This window comes from Triticum dicoccoides, chromosome 2A, assembly GCF_002162155.2.
Source record: "Triticum dicoccoides isolate Atlit2015 ecotype Zavitan chromosome 2A, WEW_v2.0, whole genome shotgun sequence".
In the NCBI taxonomy this organism is placed as follows: domain Eukaryota; kingdom Viridiplantae; phylum Streptophyta; class Magnoliopsida; order Poales; family Poaceae; genus Triticum; species Triticum dicoccoides.
The window spans coordinates 747,966,495-747,986,029 of NC_041382.1; the positions used below are offsets into that span (position 1 = coordinate 747,966,495).

Sequence of the window (19,535 nt, forward strand, 5' to 3'; positions counted from 1 at the left end):
TTTTCCTTTGCAAATTCAGCTAGCTTGTGAGGCTCGGAGTGGCACCTATCCAGCACGTCTGACACGGTGTCTGCACCCCTAGCCTACCGCCGTTCGTTCGGTTCGGTGGCACTGCCACGCCCAGTCTCCAGGCTCCAGCCGTCCAGCGTGACTGCGCGCAGGTTGGTTCGCCGTAGCACCGCCAAGATATCCAGCATTTTTTATGGTACAGGTCAACTTGATCTGTCATGCCCATCATTTCTGATGGCTCAGTTCAATATGAGTATGTCATATACTCCTACAAGCCAATGCCGGTCTTGAAAAAGAGAGCAGCAGGAAACAAAAAAGTGAGCTTTACTAGTACTTCACCTTGTTTTCGACAGGTTACTATTGCTTCACATGATCTCTGTTGGTGCTATAAACTGGGCTTGACTCGAACTGTTGCCATTGAAACTGCCAGCCAGGGAAAATAATGGGGCCAATTTTATTTTATTTTTACGAATGTGTATCGCTCATGTTTTTTTTGACGAACATGAGCGATACACATTCGTCAACAAAAAATGGGCCCAATTTTTTTTGACTGATACGATAGCGCTCGCCCACGCAAGGTCTGACGCGGGCCAAGGCCCAGGTAAGCAGCGTGATCTCCTTTTCTGTCTTTTCCTTTTTAAAATCAAAATTTCAAAAAATATATTTTTTTCAAATATTGTTGATTTTTATAACATTAATTGTTCATAATTTTTTAAAAAGTTTGTAATTACATAATTTGTAAGAATTGTCAAGGATTTTAGAAAAAAAATTAGGTTTCCAAAAAACATGCATTTGAAAAAAATCTTGAAAATTCAATATATATCCACAATTTCAAAAAAAATGGAATTTTATTTTTTTCACAATTTCAATAACATTTCGAAATTTAAAAAAAATGAAAATGTCTTTGCTTTTTCCAAGAATTGTTCATATTTTGAATTCACGAACCTTTTGAAATTCATCATCTTTTTTCAAAATTCACAAAATGTTTTTGAATTCCCGATCATTTTTTAATTCATGTACTTTTTTTCAATCCAACAACATTTTTTCATAGTATTGAACATGTTTTAACTAAAGTAAAACTGACCAAGATATATCTTTGAGGAAATAAAACAAGCCGACATAAAAAACCAATAACAATACAAAAGAAGGAGTGTATCGCTGCTCGGAAAAGCACATCCCATCAAGGTGCCGCGGGGCGCGGCTATCTGTTGCCTGCTGCGTCGCGGAGCTGGAACAAGGGCAGCCCAGTAACCAGCTGTCGCCGTGCTGATATCATCTGATGTCATGATGACATCATACACATTCTTTCTGTTTTCTCTTCACATTTTATTTTATTTTCTAATTCTGCTTATATTTTGAAATATCTTAAACATATATATTATGAAAATACTTTGCATAAAATTCTGAAAAATATTAATCTTGCATTTGAAATATGTTAAACATGTATAAAAAATAAGTGTTGTGTAAGAAAAATATATAAATCTGAATGTAAAAAGTAGAAAATGTCAATCACATATATGAATAATGTTAATGATATGTACCAAAAATGTTTGTGACGATTATAAAATGCCTTCAATACAAATGTTTCGTGTATTCAAGAAAATGTACGGTACATTTAAAAAATCTTCGAAAGTTTCAGAAACGAGTTTGTGACATTTTCAAAAATAAAATGTACAGAAATGTTTGGATAGTTCAAAAAAATGTTTTTTCGCATTTGAAAAAATGACACATATTTCAAAAAAGATTCAAAGCATGTTCTTGGAAATGTTAAACGGGTATAAAAGATTTTTTTATTATAGACAAAAAATGTACAAACGTGTACGAAAAAAGTAGACATGTATTGAAAATGAAAACACAATAAAAATTGACAAAAGAAACAAAAAAGCGAAGAAGCCAAAACAACTCGAAGAAAACCAAGAAAGAAACAAAAGAAACCCAGGAAAAGCGGAATAAAAAACCCCATAGAAAAACAAAGAAAACCGACGCATAAAAGAAAAAAACCCTGGAAAAAAAAACCCAGACCGAACCTCGATCGAATGAGGACAAGCAAATCAACGAACGACAAACAACTAAATTTGCCAGTTCCGTACTAGTCCGCCCATAGGTGATTCGTAATAGGAATCGGTACGGGAGACATAGCATTTGCAAGGAGCGCATGCACGAGCAAGTGAGCATACTGCTTGCTATGAGCGATCCACAACACCGCCCTAAACATGTGTATGATGATCATAGTGCCAAGGCATCCATGCGTTGTGGTTAAGGGCCCACATGAATATTGGCCAGCTCTCGGGCTTTGTCTTGATTTCAGCCTGAAACATACGAGTGACGAGTGACGACAAAGAAGAAATAGACCAAATTAGTAGCCCACACCTGCTAAAAAAATACAAAAGAAACACAAAAAAACATCGGTGGATTCAAATCAACCAGGAGGCGTGCGCTGATTTTAAAATGTTGGATGCCACCTTGAGCTCCACTTGACGTTGCATCTAAAACTCATGGAGGGCGACATATTGGCGGTGCAATGTGAGGCGATCGAAATGAACTCATGATGGTAACAAATGACATTTCATCGGAATATCTTGTTGGGTCCGCTCAATTAACGCCTGCCCATTGCTTGTTAGTATTGGGAGTTCGCTCAAGTACTCCACACTAGGCCTTGAAACATACATGATGAAATGGTTGACGAGAATGGTTGGTAAGATCAAACATGGCATGTGTATATCGATTGTCTATTCAGGTTCTTGACCGGTATTGAGTATAGCTTGGCGGCACCAAGAGTTCCCCCAAAGACTTCACAGTGGCATTTGGAATAATGCCTTGTGAAGCTCTTGTAGGGAACTCATGGTAAAACCAAACACATGTCCTTCAGATTGATCATCACTTTGAATTCTTGACCGGCATTGAGTAAAGCTTAGTGGCACCGAAAATTCCCCCAAACACTTCATAGTGGCATTTGGAATAATGCTTTGTGAAGTACTTGTAGGGAACTCATGGTAAAACCAAGAATGTGTGCCTGAGATTTATCGTCTCGTCAGGCTTTTAACCGGCGTTGAGTAAAGCTTGGTGGCACCGAGAGTTCCCCCGAACACTTCACGGTGGCGTTTGTAATAATGCCTGTGAAGTTCTTGCAGGGATCTCATGGTAAAACCAAACACACATGCTTCAGATTGATCATCACTTCAAATTCTTGACCTGCATTGAGTAAGCTTAGTGGCACCAAGAGTTCCCTCAAACACTTCACGGTGGCATTTGAAATAATGCCTTGTGAAGTGCTTGCAGGAAACTCCCGGTAAAACTAAACATGATTTATAGTGCATCTCTTGTGGTCTGTGGCTTGAAATATTTTCTAAGCTTGGTTACACCGAGAGTTTCCCAAACACTTTGGTTAAAACTTCCCAAAGGTCCACTGTAAAGTGTTTGAAGGGAACTCCCGGTAATACCAAATGCGGGTCCCAACTCGTTCGTACATCACTCTTATGGTATGTGGCCAATATCTATAGAATGCTTGGTGACACCGAGAGTCCCCCAAACACTTCAGAAAGTTCTCGAAAAAATGTATCCTGGAGTGCTTGAAGAGAACTCCGACGAGGCGAAACTCGATTAATGCCCACGCACCCATCATAGTGTACATGGGCGTACCTCTATAATTTCTAAAGCGCAAACACTCCCAAACCTATCGAAACCGCCGGTAGAGACCCCGCAAAGCACACTTTAAAACAGTGCCAATGCAACAATGAGGCAGAAGCTAGCAACTGAAGTGATTTGATGAGAACTCCATGTGACAACCAACCAAAGTAGCTAGCTAGAACTCTTGTTCATCTCATGTGGACCACACTTCATGTAACGCCCCGAAACCGTTGCGCCAGGTGTCTTTCAGTTATTCGCTGTTGTTGCTATGTCATTCGCTTGCATGTTGCATCTTGTCATGTCATCATGTGCATTGCATCATCATGTTTTCAAAACTTGCATCCGTCCCGGCCTCCGAGTTCTCTCCGTTGTCCGTTCGGAGCCCAACCACACTTGCACGCGCCCGAGGCATGTTCGAAATAGTATTTTTTTTAAGTGGATAAAAATGTTCTCGGAATGGGATGAGAGTTGACGTGTGGTCTTATTATAGTGTAGATAGACCTCCTGCCAAGTTTCATCGCATTCGGAGTTTGTTTGATGCCCCAACGGATAACTATAGCGACATTATAGTCGGTCTAACGTCGGACGTTTTCGGTCTCCGGAAACAGATGTCGGGCCCTCTCTCTCTCTCTTCTCCCCCTCGCAGTCTCGCCACAACCCACCTAGTCCATCCTCCTTCCCCTCTTCACTTCCGGAGTTGTCCGATGCGACCGCACGGTCCGAAACCCTCTCTGCTCAGTGCATCAAACCCCCTCGCGCGCGCGTCCGAAAAGCTGTCCCGGACCCGACTCGGACTGTCGCCACCGTTGTGTCCGGATCACCCCCAAACATCTATAAAACGTCTCCATTTTCTTATTTGAGCTCCCTAGCCTATTTTTCCCGACCGTCCGATTAGGATCGGAGAGACGGATTAGCCCTTACCCAAAAACCCACTTACTATATATATATGGACAACCATAAAATCTAGGGACCTGTCCCATCCTCCCACCCGCGCCGCCACTCCACCAAATCCCCATCGGGATCCATCCCTCCCCAACCATCGCTCGCCACCTACAGCCAACCAGTGCATCCCCTTCTCTTGATCCAACCACCTCGACCCTGCTGGAGCCACCGCCCGTTGCATCAGGCCGGCCCCCTCACCCCGCGCCCGTGTCACTTCTCCCTTCCCTTCCCTTTCTCTCTTTCTCCCTCTCATCTCCCTGCTTCCTCTCTCTAGCAGGGAACAGAGCCTCCATGGCGCCGCCACCTCATCCCTGTCGTCCTTCATCTCGTCGCTGCCCCGTGCCATGTCGCCAGCGCCGTTGACCTGCTCTGTCCAGGGACCTCCAAGCAGCACCGCCCGACGGATCTGCTTAAGCTCGCCGCCCCTGCGCTTCAAGTCCCTTCTGTCGGAGACCCAAGTACAGCGCTGCCCGGCCATGGATGCTGTCATAGAGCCTCGGCCTCCTCAAGCCCGGCGCCATCCAAGCCCGTTCCCGGCCAGATTCGGACGCCCAGGACCTCGATGCCCCTTCGCCCCGCTCGCCGGAGCTCTGCTCCCAACCACCGCCGCCCTGCTCGCCTCCTCTGCTTCGCCCTTGCGCGAGGAGGACGACCCAGAGCCTCGCCCCGCATCGAGCGAGCCGAGCACGACTCTTGGGCCTCGAGCCGCCAGCAGGCCCAGCTCCCTTGCGCGCTGCCTAACCCACCTCCGAGCCGGCCTATGGGCCCTCTGGTGAGGACGCGCCCAGCCTCCCCTGTGCACTGTTGCCCAGTCCAGCAAATTCGGCCCGCTTTATTTTTTCCCTATCAGCGAATTTGTTCTTTTCCCAGGAATTTCAGATTTGCAAAAAAGTCCCTAGAGTTCATGCATTTAATAACTCATGAACCATGCATCGGATTAAAATGTTTCAAACATGTTAAATGCTTAGAATTGCATCTAGTTTCATAATATGCAATTTTCATCCATGTTTAAAATGTTTAAAATGCTGTTTGGTTAAATTTTCTCCTATGACATGTTAAAATGCTTTAATTCATAACTAAATAAGCGTAGCTCCAAATCTAATAAACTTTATATGTAAATGGGGTAGAATTTTGCCTAGTTTAACATGGTGGACTTATTTTGCATACTTAACAACTCTAAAATTATGTTTAGGGCAGAACAGTACCAAACCTAATATATGCATATGAGGAGTTTCCGGAATTGTTGTCGTTGTTTCCGGCCTCATTTAAACTTGACTAGATAGGTAGTTTTCATTTGCTTCACCCTCTTGCCATGCTAACAACATTTAATCTTGATGGGTACATAAACGAGAGAGAACTAAATAATTGATGTGGTGTTCCGTCAATATGCAACCCGTTGCATATTGAGCTCCACTTAACTTGTAGTGTTGTTTGTGCACTTTGCCATGCCATGCATATTTAAACTGGACATGCATCATACTTGGTTGTGCATCATGCCATGATTATGTGATGGTTGTTTACTATGTTGTTTGCTTCTTTCCGGTGTTGCTTCTTCAGGTTGGTTCCGATAACGTCGCGTTTGTGAGGATTCGTTCGACTACGTCTGTTTGTCTTCTTCATGGACTCGTTCTTCTTCCTTGGATTTCAGGCAAGATGATCATACCCTCGAAATCACTTCTATCTTTGCTTGCTAGTTGCTCGCTCTTTTGTTATGCTTATGCTGCGATACCTACCACTTGCTTATCATGCCTCCCATATTGTTGAACCAAGCCTCTAACCCACCTTGTCCTAGCAAACCATTGTTTGGCTATGTTACCGCTTTGCTCAGCCCCTTTTATAGCGTTGTTAGTTACAGGTGAAGATTGAAGTTTGTTCCTTGTTGGAACATGGAGATGTTGTTCCTTGTTGGAACATGTTTACTTGTTGGGATATCACAATATCTCTTATTTAATTAATGCATCTATATACTTGGTAAAGGGTGGAAGGCTCAGCCTTATGCCTGATGTTTTGTTCCACTCTTGCCGCCCTAGTTTCCGTCATATTGGTGTTATGTTATCGGATTTTGCGTTCCTTACGCAGTTGGGTTATAATGGGAACCCCTTGACAAATCGCCTTGAATAAAACTCTTTCAGCAATGCCCAACCTTGATTTTACCATTCGCCACCTAGCCTCTTTTTCCCTTGGGTTCCGCGGACTCAAGGGTCATCTTTATTTAAACCCCCCTGGGCCAGTGCTCCTCTGAGTGTTGGTCCAAACTAGAGCCTTGTGCAGCGCCCCCTCAGGGAAACTCGAGGTTTGGTTTTAGTTGTACGGATTGCTCATCTGAGTGTGCCCTGAGAACGAGATATGTGCAGCTCCTATCGGGATTTGTCGGCACATTCGGGTGGTGTTGCTGGATTTGTTTTAACTTGTCGAAGTTGTCTTGTAGTACCGGGATACCGAGTCTGATCGGAATGTCTCGGGAGAAGGTATATCCTTCGTTGACCATGAGAGCTTGTCATGGGCTAAGTTGGGACTCCCCTGCAGGGATTGAACTTTCGAAAGCCGTGCCCGCGGTTATGGGCAGATGGGAATTTGTTAACGTCCGGTTGTAGAAAACCTGAAGTTGACCTTAATTAAAATACATCAACCGCGTATGTAACCGTGATGGTCTCTTTCCGGCGGAGTCCGGGAAGTGAACACGGTGTTGGAGTTATGCTTAACGTAGGTTGTTCTAGGATCACTTCTTGATCATAGTTGTTCGACTGTGCTTTTCCTTCTCTTCTCACTCTCATTTGCGTATGTTAGCCACCATATATGCTAGTCGCTTGCTGCAGCTCCACCTCATACCTTTACCTTACCCATAAGCTTAAATAGTCTCGATCGCGAGGGTGTGAGATTGCTGAGTCCCCGTGACTCACAGATACTTCCAAAACTAGTTTGCAGGTGTCGATGTTACCGAGCAGGTGACGCAACCAAGCTCGGGAGGAGCTCGATGAAGATCTCGTCCTGTGTGTTGTTTCTTTCTAGTTGATCAGCAGTGGAGCCCAGTTGGGGTCGATCGGGGATCTGTGTAGCTTTTGGGGTAGTCTTCTTTTATTTTGGTTCCGTAGTCGGACATTGATTGTATCTGATTGATGTAATGCTTTATTCATGCATTGTGTGAAGTGGCGATTGTAAGACAACTATGTATCTCTTTCCCTTATGTATTACATGGGTTGTGTGAAGATTACCTCACTTGCGACATTGCTTTCAATGCGGTTATGTCTCTAAGTCGTGCTTCCACATGTGGGAGATATAGCCGCATCGAGGGCGTTACAAGTTGGTAATCAGAGCCTTCCCCGACCTTAGGAGCCCCCACTGCTTGATCGAATTAGCGGACGAGTTGAGTCTAGAAAAATGTTTTGAGTCTTTTAGGAATTATATATCGGAGAGTTTAGGAATTCTTTTTACTCCCCAGTCCCTTCATCGCTCTGGTAAGGCATCCTGACGTAGAGTTTTGACTCTTCTCTTCTCAAATTTCACTAAAAAAATTAGGATCACGCGGGTATTTTGGAATCGTTCCGATGGTTTTGTGACGAGAACATTGTTCTTGGTGCCTCCTGTCATTTAGGGGTTGTGGGAGTGTCCTGGGGAGTTGAGCTCCGAGGTGTTGTCGTCATAGTTTTATCGTGGCAGTTCTGGAATACCTGAGTTTAGTTCGCCGACATCGAAAATCTCTTTTATGCAGTTGTTGGTGAGATAACCTCGACGCCACCCAGTACTGGGGCGGGAGTTCGGGAGTATTGCCATAACTTGTATAACGGATGTTTTTCGAAGGTTGAGGTAGATGATTTCCGAAGGTTTCTTAGTTATGTGTTGTAGGATGGATACAGCTGGATGTAGGAATTGTTAGTTTTGGGTGAGATATTATGCTTCCCCTGTATCCCCAATACCTGATTGCATAACCGGAAAGTTTCAAGAGTTTATAAGTGGGAATTCAAGTAGCTCTTAGGATATCTTTCCGACAGATGTATGATATGAAATTGGGGGTTCGACGTCTAGTGGTCCGCCTATTCACGGTTGGTTCTACGGTGGTCTCGTTGTGTCTTAAAGAGTCCTTGGCTATGCCGACTCGGGGACGCTTCGTATGTCATGTGCACTGCCTTGTACATGATGGTGTTGTACGATCAAGCCCGTGTAGGCCCCACCACGAAAACTTCGGACGAAATCTCTATCATATGTTTGTTCCGGCTTATTCTGCAAGCCAATCCTTTGTTTTTGTTTGGAGTTGTGGTATTCGAGTTGCTTCAATGTCAAGTTTTGATTCCATACCTTTTCTAAACGGTGTTCTCATACTTCGATGTGAATACCAATCCTTCTTGATCATCGAGATTGTGCTGTCAATCCTTTTCAACCGGCGTGTTTCTCTTCAAGTGGATCTGATAACTTCAACATCCGCAAGATCAATTCGAAGTTTCTCAATGGTGTTCGTTGCATCCATTCCAAATTGTCTTTGTTTTTCCCACCCTCCCTCCCTTTGTTTTTCTTCAAGGACTCAGATTTCTTATTCAACTATCCTTTTATTGATGGGAAATCTCTCCATTCTTTTCCGTCAATGTTCTTATCACGGTGATTCTCAGGAAGATACTAACGGAGCTTCAAGTTATCATTATTCGTTCTTTTTCTTCTCCAGTGGATTCAATTCAAGCTTTTGGTGTTGATCATATCCTTTCCTCATTTCAGAAGTTTCATCATACTGGTGCTCATCATATTCATTCATTTCTTGCTATTCAATTATTCTGGAGTGCTGAAGATATCTCGGAAGCCTCGCCTTTTCCTTCAAGATCCGTTCAAACCTATTTCGAGGTTGTTATCTCATTCTAGCCATTTAATTCAACTGGTGCATTCTCTCTTTTAAATCATTCTACGGAGTTTCTTTTGAGTGGGCCCTAACCCACAGGTCATTTTCCAGGATCTTACCTGACTCTTCTAATTTTACCGGAGTTATTCTCAAATCTTTTCGAAGTTTGACGTAAGAACGATTTGTCATCAGTTAAATGTTTTTCTCCAAGATCTTTCAATTTTTTTTCATCGTTGGTTCAACCTTTCTATTTATCATTTTGGAGTATCTCAACAATTCACGGTGGTGTTTCTCGTCGTAATTCTCAGATTATGAAGACAGAAGAAGAATTTTCTCTCAATCTTGCTCCATTCTCTTCAAGATTCATGATTCTAGCTTGTTGCCATCCTCTCATAATTATTTTTGATTGTGGGAATTCTTTTCATATATCTGGAGCAATTCAAGAGTCTTCTCAGTTTGTTATCCGGAGTTCATCAATTCAGGGTTATTCATTCTCAGTTTTCAGCTCTCGTTCTCCAAATCTTACCGGTGCATCGTTCAAACATTCTCTTATCAGCTCGTGATCTTTTCGTTCTCATGTATCTAGATTGTCTCAAGTATCTTCGTTCATTTCACAATTCTTACCGGTGATTCATCCCTTTACTTCATTTGGTGTTCAATTCTTACGGTGGTTCGTTCAAGATTTCTCTTCCTTGTTTATCATATCAATTCATTCGTTGTTTCAATCCTACCGGTGGTTCGTTGAAGACCTTATCAAGTTATCGATATCTCTCTTAATCCTTTTTCAACGAGAATAAGTAGTATGCAAAATCCATTGCTTGTCATCAATTTAATTGGTGAAGGATACGTATAATGAAATTCTTATTCTTGTTTCATCCAAGTGATCAATTCCTTCCTTCGGAGTTTGTTCATGACAAATAAATTCTTGATTTCTTTTGTTCATCTTTTCTTTTCCGGAGTTCCAAGCTCTCGCAATTATATCACCATGGAGATCCATCTAAATCATTACAAGGTTTCACCTTGTGTTTTCAACTTCTCTTTCTTTTCGTTATCCTTTTGTTACTGGAGTTTCTTCATGTAGGCTCTACATGTTGGTTCATCAAGGATTTAATTCCTTCTCGAAGTGTTCATTGAGATTCTTTTCAACGGAGCTCAAGCTTTCTTCATCTTGCAATCCGGAGTGCAATTTCTTTCTTCCATATCATTGGAGGTGGTATTATGTCATTCTTGATAATTTGACTTCATGTTTCATGATTCACAGGTTGTTAAGAATGGGGTATTTTAAATCCATCAATCTCGTCATTTGAGTTATCTTGGGTAATATTTTCACCTAAAGCCTTCCCTAACGATTGTTGCTATTATGGTGCTTATAAATGACTCAAGTTCTTTTATCCGCCTGGTGAAATAAGTTCTCGTCTCCTTGTTGATATCAATCCAATCTATCGTTCCCGTCAGTGGCAGAATTTCAACTCAGTTTTGAGAGGTTTTCCATAAGCCCACTACAACCTTACTCTTTTCGTTGTTGGGTTTTCCAACAACTCCGTTTGACCCTTCTACTAAAGATGCCTTTCAAGCTCTTTTGTGGCAGAAGTCGGCATTTTATTCTCCATCCTTTTATTTCAATTATTTATCGTCTATTCTTTTCTTCCGGAAGCATGGTGATGTTGCTCTCTTCAATCCATCATCTTGTTTGTCAAGATCATGTTCTTTTCATGCCTATCTTGTTTTAACCGGAGTGGTTTCAATATATATCTTGCCCTTCAACCTCAAGGTTTTTCGCAATGTTCTTTGTCCCTCTTTTCTAACGGAGTGTTTTCGACTTTGTTCACCTTCGTTGTATTCTTTTCTTGAATTTGTCCAACCTTTTCAAGGTTCTTTGGTTTCACTCATTGGTTAAAGAAGCAACTTAGTTTTACCCCTTCTCTTTCTCTTCTGTTTTCCCTCCGGTGCCATTCTAGATCTCGGGACGAGATCCTCTCGTAGTGGTGGAGTGTTGTAACGCCCCGAGACCGTTGCGCCAGGTGTCTTTTAGTTATTCGCTGTTGTTGCCATGTCATTCGCTTGCGTGTTGCATCTTTTCATGTCATCATGTGCATTGCATCATCATGTTTTCAAAACTTGCATCCGTCCCGGCCTCCGAGTTCTCTCCGTTGTCTGTTCGGAGCCCAACCACACTTGCACGCGTCCGCGGCATGTCCGAAATAGTACTTTTTTAAGTGGCCAGAAAATGTTCTCGGAATGGGATGAGAGTTGACGTGTGGTCTTATTATAGTGTAGATAGACCACCTGCCAAGTTTCATCGCATTCGGAGTTTGTTTGATGCCCCAACGGATAACTATAGTGACATTATAGTCGGTCTAACGTCGGACGTTTTCGGTCTCCGGAAACAGATGTCGGGCCCTCTCTCTCTCTCTTCTCCCCCTCGCAGTCTCGCCACAGACCACCTAGTCCATCCTCCTTCCCCTCTTCGCTTCCGGAGTTGTCCGATGCGACCGCACGGTCCGAAACCCTCTCTGCTCAGTGCATCAAACCCCCTCGCGCGCGCGTCCGAAAAGTTGTCCCGGACCCGACTCGGACTGTCGCCACCGTTGTGTCCGGATCACCCCCAAACATCTATAAAACGTCTCTGTTTCCTTATTTGGCTCCCTAGCCTATTTTTCCCGATCGTCCGATTAGGATCGAAGAGACGGATTAGCCCTTACCCAAAAACCCACTTACTATATATATATGGACAACCCTAAAATCTAGGGACCTGTCCCATCCTCCCAGCCGCGCCGCCACTCCACCAAATCCCCATCGGGATCCATCCCTCCCCAACCATCGCTCGCCACCTACAGCCAACCAGTGCATCCCCTTCTCTCGATCCAACCACCTCGACCTTGCGGGAGCCACCGCCCGTTGCATCAGGTCGGCCCCCTCACCCCGCGCCCGTGTCTCTTCTCCCTTTCCTTCCCTTTCTCTCTTTCTCCCTCTCATCTCCCTGCTTCCTCTCTCTCACAAGCAACAGAGCCTCCATGGCACCGCCACCTCATCCCTGTCGTCCTTCATCTCGTCGCTGCCCCGTGCCATGTCGCCAGCGCCGTTGACCTGCTCTGTCCAGGGACCTCCAAGCAGCACCGCCCGACGGATCTGCTCAAGCTCGCTGCCCCTGCGCTTCAAGTCCCTTCTGTCGGAGACCCAAGTACAGCGCCGCCCGGCCATGGATGCTGTCATAGAGCCTCGGCCTCCTCAAGCCCGGCGTCGTCCAAGCCCGTTCCCGGCCAGAACCGGACGCCCAGGACCTCGATGCCCCTTCGCCCCGCTCGCCGAAGCTCTGCTCCCAGCCACCGCCGCCCTGCTCGCTTCCTCTGCTTCGCCCTTGCGCGAGGAGGACGACCCAGAGCCTCGCCCCGCATCGAGCGAGCCGAGCGCAGCTCTTGGGCCTCGAGCCGCCAGCAGGCCCAGCTCCCTCGCGCGCTGCCTAACCCACCTCCGAGCCGGCCTATGGGCCCTCTGGTGAGGATGCGCCCAGCCTCCCCTGTGCACTGTTGGCCCAGTCCAGCAAATTTGGCCCGCTTTATTTTTTTCCCTATCAGCGAATTTGTTCTTTTCCCAGGAATTTCAGATTTGCAGAAAAGTCCCTAGAGTTCATGCATTTAGTAACTCATGAACCGTGCATCGGATTAAAATGTTTCAAACATGTTAAATGCTTAGAATTGCATCTAGTTTCATAATATGCAATTTTCATCCATGTTTAAAATGTTTAAAATGCTGTTTGGTTAAATTTGCTCCTATGACATGTTAAAATGCTTTAATTCATAACTAAATAACCGTAGCTCCAAATCTAATAAACTTTATATGTAAATGGGGTAGAATTTTTCCTAGTTTAACATGGTGGCCTTATTTTGCATGCTTAACAACTCTAAAATTATGTTTAGGGCAGAACAGTACCAAACCTAATATATGCATATGAGGAGTTTCCGGAATTGTTGTTTGTTGTTTCCGGCCTTATTTAAACTTGACTAGATAGGTAGTTTTCATTTGCTTCACCCTCTTGCCATGCTAACAACATTTAATCTTGATGGGTACATAAACAAGAGAGAACTAAATAATTGATGTGGTGTTCCGTCAATATGCAACCCGTTGCATATTGAGCTCCACTTAACTTGTAGTGTTGTTTGTGCACTTTGCCATGCCATGCATATTTAAACCGGACATGCATCATACTTGATTGTGCATCATGCCATGATTATGTGATGGTTGTTTACTATGTTGTTTGCTTCTTTTCGGTGTTGCTTCTTCGGGTTGGTTCTGATAATGTCGCGTTTGTGAGGATTCGTTCGACTACGTCCATTTGTCTTCTTCATGGACTTGTTCTTCTTCCTTGCGGGATTTCAGGCAAGATGATCATACCCTCAAAATCACTTCTATCTCTGCTTGCTAGTTGCTCGCTCTTTTGCTATGCTTATGCTGCGATACCTACCACTTGCTTATCATACCTCCCATATTGTTGAACCAAGCCTCTAACCCACCTTGTCCTAGCAAACCGTTGTTTGGCTATGTTACCGCTTTGCTCAGCCCCTCTTATAGCGTTGTTAGTTACAGGTGAAGATTGAAGTTTGTTCCTTGTTGGAACATGGAGATGTTGTTCCTTGTTGGAACATGTTTACTTGTTGGGATATCGCAATATCTCTTATTTAATTAATGCATCTATATACTTGGTAAAGGGTGGAAGGCTCGGCCTTATGCTTGGTGTTTTGTTCCACTCTTGCCGCCCTAGTTTCCGTCATATCGGTGTTATGTTCCCGGATTTTGCGTTCCTTACGCAGTTGGGTTATAATGGGAACCCCTTGGCAAATCGCCTTGAATAAAACTCTTCCAGCAATGCACAACCTTGGTTTTACCATTCACCACCTAGCCCATTTTTCCCTTGGGTTCCGCGGACTCAAGGGTCATCTTTATTTAAACCCCCCTAGGCCAGTGCTCCTCTGAGTGTTGGTCCAAACTAGAGCCCTGTGCAGCGCCCCCTCGGGGAAACTCGAGGTTTGGTTTTAGTTGTACGGATTGCTCATCTGAGTGTGCCCTGAGAACGAGATATGTGCAGCTCCTATCGGGATTTGTCGGCACATTCGGGCGGTGTTGCTGGATTTGTTTTAACTTGTCGAAGTTGTCTTGTAGTACCGGGATACCGAGTCTGATCGGAATGTCTCGGGAGAAGGTATATCCTTCGTTGACCATGAGAGCTTGTCATGGGCTAAGTTGGGACTCCCCTGCAGGGATTGAACTTCCGAAAGCCGTGCCCGCGGTTATGGGCAGATGGGAATTTGTTAACGTCCGGTTGTAGAAAACCTGAAGTTGACCTTAATTAAAATACATCAACCGCGTGTGTAACCGTGATGGTCTCTTTCCGGCGGAGTCCGGGAAGTGAACACGGTGTTGAAGTTATGCTTGACGTAGATTGTTCTAGGATCACTTCTTGATCATAGTTGTTCGACCGTGCTTTGCCTTCTCTTCTCGCTCTCATTTGCGTATGTTAGCCACCATATATGCTAGTCGCTTGCTGCAGCTCCACCTCATACCTTTACCTTACCCATAAGCTTAAATAGTTTCGATCGCGAGGGTGTGAGATTGCTGAGTCCCCGTGACTCACAGATACTTCCAAAACCAGTTTGCAGGTGCCGATGTTACCAAGCAGGTGACGCAACCAAGCTCAGGAGGAGCTTGATGAAGATCTCGTCCTGTGTGTTGTTTCTCTTTAGTTGATCAGCAGTGGAGCCCAGTTGGGGTCGATCGGGGATCTGTGTAGCTTTTGGGGTAGTCTTTTTTATTTTGGTTCCATAGTCGGACATTGATTGTATCTGATTGATGTAATGTTTTATTCATGTATTGTGTGAAGTGGCGATTGTAAGCCAACTATGTATCTCTTTCCCTTATGTATTACATGGGTTGTGTGAAGATTACCTCACTTGCGACATTGCTTTCAATGCGGTTATGTCTCTAAGTCGTGCTTCGACACATGGAAGATATAGCCGCATCGAGGGTGTTACATTTCACTTGTTTAATCTGCCATGATGAAGAGCGCATAGGTGGCTGCTATTTATAAGTCTAGACGAAAGACTAAATATCTAGTGCCAAGTCTGTTTGCCTCCTGTGGACTGTGGTGTGGAATGGAATAAATAAATGGTCTTGTGCTGAATACATGAACCTGGCTATGAACCTAGTCGTGATGCAGCCTAGGTTAGAACGAACTAGCTACCTATAGCCATGGGAATCTTGTGACATGTGGCCTTTTTGGGCGGCACAACTCAACAGCTAGATTTGCAGCTCCAAATGGTGCAAAAGCTCATGGAGTAAAGGTGCTTGCCGAGCCTTCAAATTCCTTATCCCCTCGAGCAGCTAGCTAGTTAGAGGTATCTGTCGTCGTCGTCGCTCGGTTTCTGCCCACGCACATTTCTTTCAGTGAAACGAGATGCAGAGATCACATTATTATTATTATTATTATTATTATCCCAACTGGCTCAAAGCTTGTGCCAGTTGCAGGACGGGGGATAGACATACGGGCTGGGATTCCGCGTAAACTTTGCCTAATTTGCTGCAGAAAATGCTCATGGATGGATGCGGTCGTTGCAGTAGTGCTCTCGAGCAGTATCTATCTTGATAAAGTGATCGACCAGGGTGCTTTAGAGGCAAAAGAAGAGAAAATGTTTTGGGCATCTGTGGCCTTGAACATTTCAGTGTTTATGTACTGTACATGCACACATACCTAGTCTGCCTTTTCCCATTAGAAAATATGTCTAATCCAATGGGCTCGTTGTCTGTCTCTGGGTCACATTATGCGTGGCTGTATGGGCAGGCTGCATAAAGAGAGAAAAGCAAAAGACACTTATGGCAACACACTATAGGATCGATGACTAATATTCCTGAATTCCAAGGCCAGACAGCAGTTTGAAAAGCTACAAGGTGTCCAGATTCAATGCACCCGCCGAACGACATCGTTCGAACTTCAAAGTTCAGAAACCCATAGGTAGACCGGCCCATAGGTAGCTTTCCTCGCAGACCCCGCACGACGCCACGGCGATTCCGTGGGTGGTGACCACCTAAGTACTATGTACGCTAAATTACATACGACTGCATCAGCTGTTCAGCCTCCAGTCAAAATTTGGCTCACGGATGACCAATGTAGGCACGGGTGGTTTGTGCACCGACCGGCGTCATGTAAGGCAGGCAGGCAGGCCGGCCGGCATTGCATCCGCAAGCTAATGTGGCGCACACGAGGACGAGGGCCATGGCCGCCGCTCACGCGCACAGCGGAGGTTTGTTGCACGAACGGCTCACAGCGCGGCCTGAGCCGGCCGGCCGCACTCGCCAGCGGGACAGTCTGACGTCGCAACCAGCACTGCTTGGATTGTGAGCTAGCGTTGCGTTAATTTCCCATCAAGTTGGAACTAGGCGGAACCGCGGAAGTTGCAGACAGCATAGAGATCGAAGTTCTCTTTGGCCACTCGTGCCATGTCGACAGAGATAGGGCACGCATAAGCTATCATGAATCTTGCCATGCCGGTTGCTCAAGAGAATGTAAGAACTACAATGTGCGCTCTGCAGCACAGAGGCAGTGTGCATGTACTAATTAACTCCGTATTTGACGTTTGCTAGTACATACTATAATATGTTTTGGGGTGCATGGAATAATATATAAACAAAACAAGATGAAGCGAGAAATTCCACCCACATTTATTCCTGATTGGTACAAACTAAAAAGACTCAACTGACGCTCTCATACGTAGAAAAACATAACACACTCACATGACACACACAAGCAAAAAAAAAAAAAAAGCAAGCAAGGAGCAGGTGGACATCAACCGCTTGAAACCAACATGCAAGAAACACACATATCCAACGAACTAAATATCTTGCATGCCCGACGAGACCTCCCGCGCGGCGCTCACTTGCAGTCCTTCTTTTCCCTGACGCAATCCACATTATCCTGGGCAGTTTTGCCCTGAGCCTTCAACGCCTTCTTCATCTCACAGAGGCACGAGTGGTCTTTAAAGGCTACGCAGCAGTCCACTGACTCCCTACCCGGCGCAGTCCCAGCGGCAGTTTTCTTACCTTTTCCGAAGCTCTGGAAGCACGCATTCACGACGTTCTGATCGGCAACGCCGCACGTCGGCGCACCGCCGACGGCAGGTACCTTCTGGGCGGCAGCGACGGCGCACATCAGCGCGACCAGCGCCGCCACGGCAACGAGCCTCGGGAGCATTGCTGCTGCCATGACCAGATCGATGGAGGATATAGCTGATCGAAGGTTGATGCACTCACTCACTGCTTATGCCTTGTGTGGGTTGTTTTGATGTGGAGGTCTGCCGGAGCTTTTATAGAGCTAGCTAGATAGGCGTGGGAATTTGGAGTCCTAGCTGGACTCGATTAGACAGCATGTGGCTACCATGCTTGATCACGTGAGCTTGGACTAGCAATCTCCACCTAACCTGACATATTATTCCTCGTGTTGCGCTCCTTTCATTCTAGCAGTGGCCATCTATCCTGAAATAAGTAGTACTGCAGAATGGCGTGATCAAGGATGAACGCAACGGGGCTAAATTTCGTGTTTTGACTTTTTTTGAAATCTATTCGAGATTTGACCTTAGTTTGAAAAACAATAAGATCTGATTTTTTTGCTACCGCAGGGACCATGACGGTAGGGTATAACAGCCTACCACCAAGGTCCCTGGCGGTAGGGTTGCATGCCCTACCGCTAAAAACCTCCTAAGTGTTAGAATATCTGTTTAAACCTATTGTAATCTAAACCTTCCCCTATCTGAACTTCTCTCGTTTCCTTCTCTGACTCATCGATGAATGCTAGCGATCTTCGTGTACTTGTACGACACGGCAGGGGCTTTTTCTGTCTCTTATAAATAAACACAACGCGGCTCCATTGGGAGTAGGAACGCTTCCACCAAATCAATCTTACATGGTATACAGAGCTAGCCTCTTCCCTTCTATCTAGCAAACCAGAAACCAAACCCTATCTTCGCCATGGCCGCAAGCTCAAGCGCCGTCGTCCTCAACCTCGGCGCATCTCCAACAGAAAAGCTTGCAAGGGGGAACTACCTCCTGTGGAAGGCGCAAGTAATGCCGGCGCTGCGTGGAGCGCAAGTGACCGGCCTCCTTGATGGCAGCGACGCCGCGCCACCGAAGACGGTGGAAGTTACCAAGGCGGACAAGACCACGGCCATAGAGTCTAATCCTCTATATGGTCTGTGGCTGTCAAAGGACCAGCAGGTCCTGAGCTACTTGCTCAATTCGCTGACCCCGGAGATTCTCGCACAAGTCATCGGTAAGGAGAGTACCTATGATCTTTGGATTGCCCTTACTACCTTGTTCGCTGCGCAGTCTCAGTCTCGGATAACAAATCTGATGATTGCAATCTCCAACACCAAGAAGGGCAACATGTCTAGCAATGCGTTCATCGCCAAGATGAAGAGCCTCAGAGATGAACTCGCTGCAGCGGGTCGTCTAGTAACCGATGGAGAGATGGTAGATACATCCTGGCTGGACTTGACCGGGATTATGATCCAATTGTAGCAGCAGTTGGCGCCATCAAGAACTCTATTACGGTCGATGATCTCTTCTCGCAGATCTCTGCCTTCGACCAGAGGATGGAGATGCTAGGAGATGGACCAGGCGGCTTTCGCTCCTCTGCCAATGCCGTTTACAGAGGGCGTGGGCAGTACAGACCAAGAGGGAGCCGTGGGCGATGAAACAGGGGGCGCGGCCGTGGTGATCGCGGTGACTGCTCCTCCCCTTCTCCTGCTCGCGGTGGCGGCTACGGCGGCCATCAGCAACGCCCACGACAACAACTACAGTAGCCATAACAGCAAGAACGAGATTATCCCGAATGCCAGATCTGCTACAAGCATCACCCCGACGGCGCAAGGGCCTGCTGGCATCGGTATGATGTGGATCATGATGAAAAGAAGTCCAACATCGTCACAAACTCATACGGGATCGACACAAACTGGTACGCAGATTCCGGTGCCACTAAGCACATTACAGGGGAGCTTGACAAGCTGACGATGAGAGAAAGGTACCACGGAGGTGACCAAGTGCACACGACAAGTGGTTCAGGTATGGACGTTACTCATGTAGGAAATTCAAT

At 45.5% G+C, this 19,535-nt stretch overlaps 1 protein-coding gene across 1 annotated transcript; it reads right to left on the bottom strand.

Moving 5' to 3' along the window:
* Positions 1 to 17,086: 17,086 nt before the first annotated feature.
* LOC119352233 lies at positions 17,087 to 17,709 on the bottom strand. Its single transcript, XM_037618935.1, has one exon. The coding sequence runs from the start codon at positions 17,649 to 17,651 to the stop codon at positions 17,322 to 17,324; it is 330 nt and encodes a 109-aa protein (XP_037474832.1). The 5' UTR covers positions 17,652 to 17,709; the 3' UTR covers positions 17,087 to 17,321.
* Positions 17,710 to 19,535: the final 1,826 nt, after the last annotated feature.

Excerpts from the sequence above, each read along its gene's own strand:
- LOC119352233 (XM_037618935.1), bottom strand. The coding sequence starts at position 17,651 with ATGGCAGCAGCAATGCTCCCGAGGCTCGTTGCCGTGGCGGCGCTGGTC.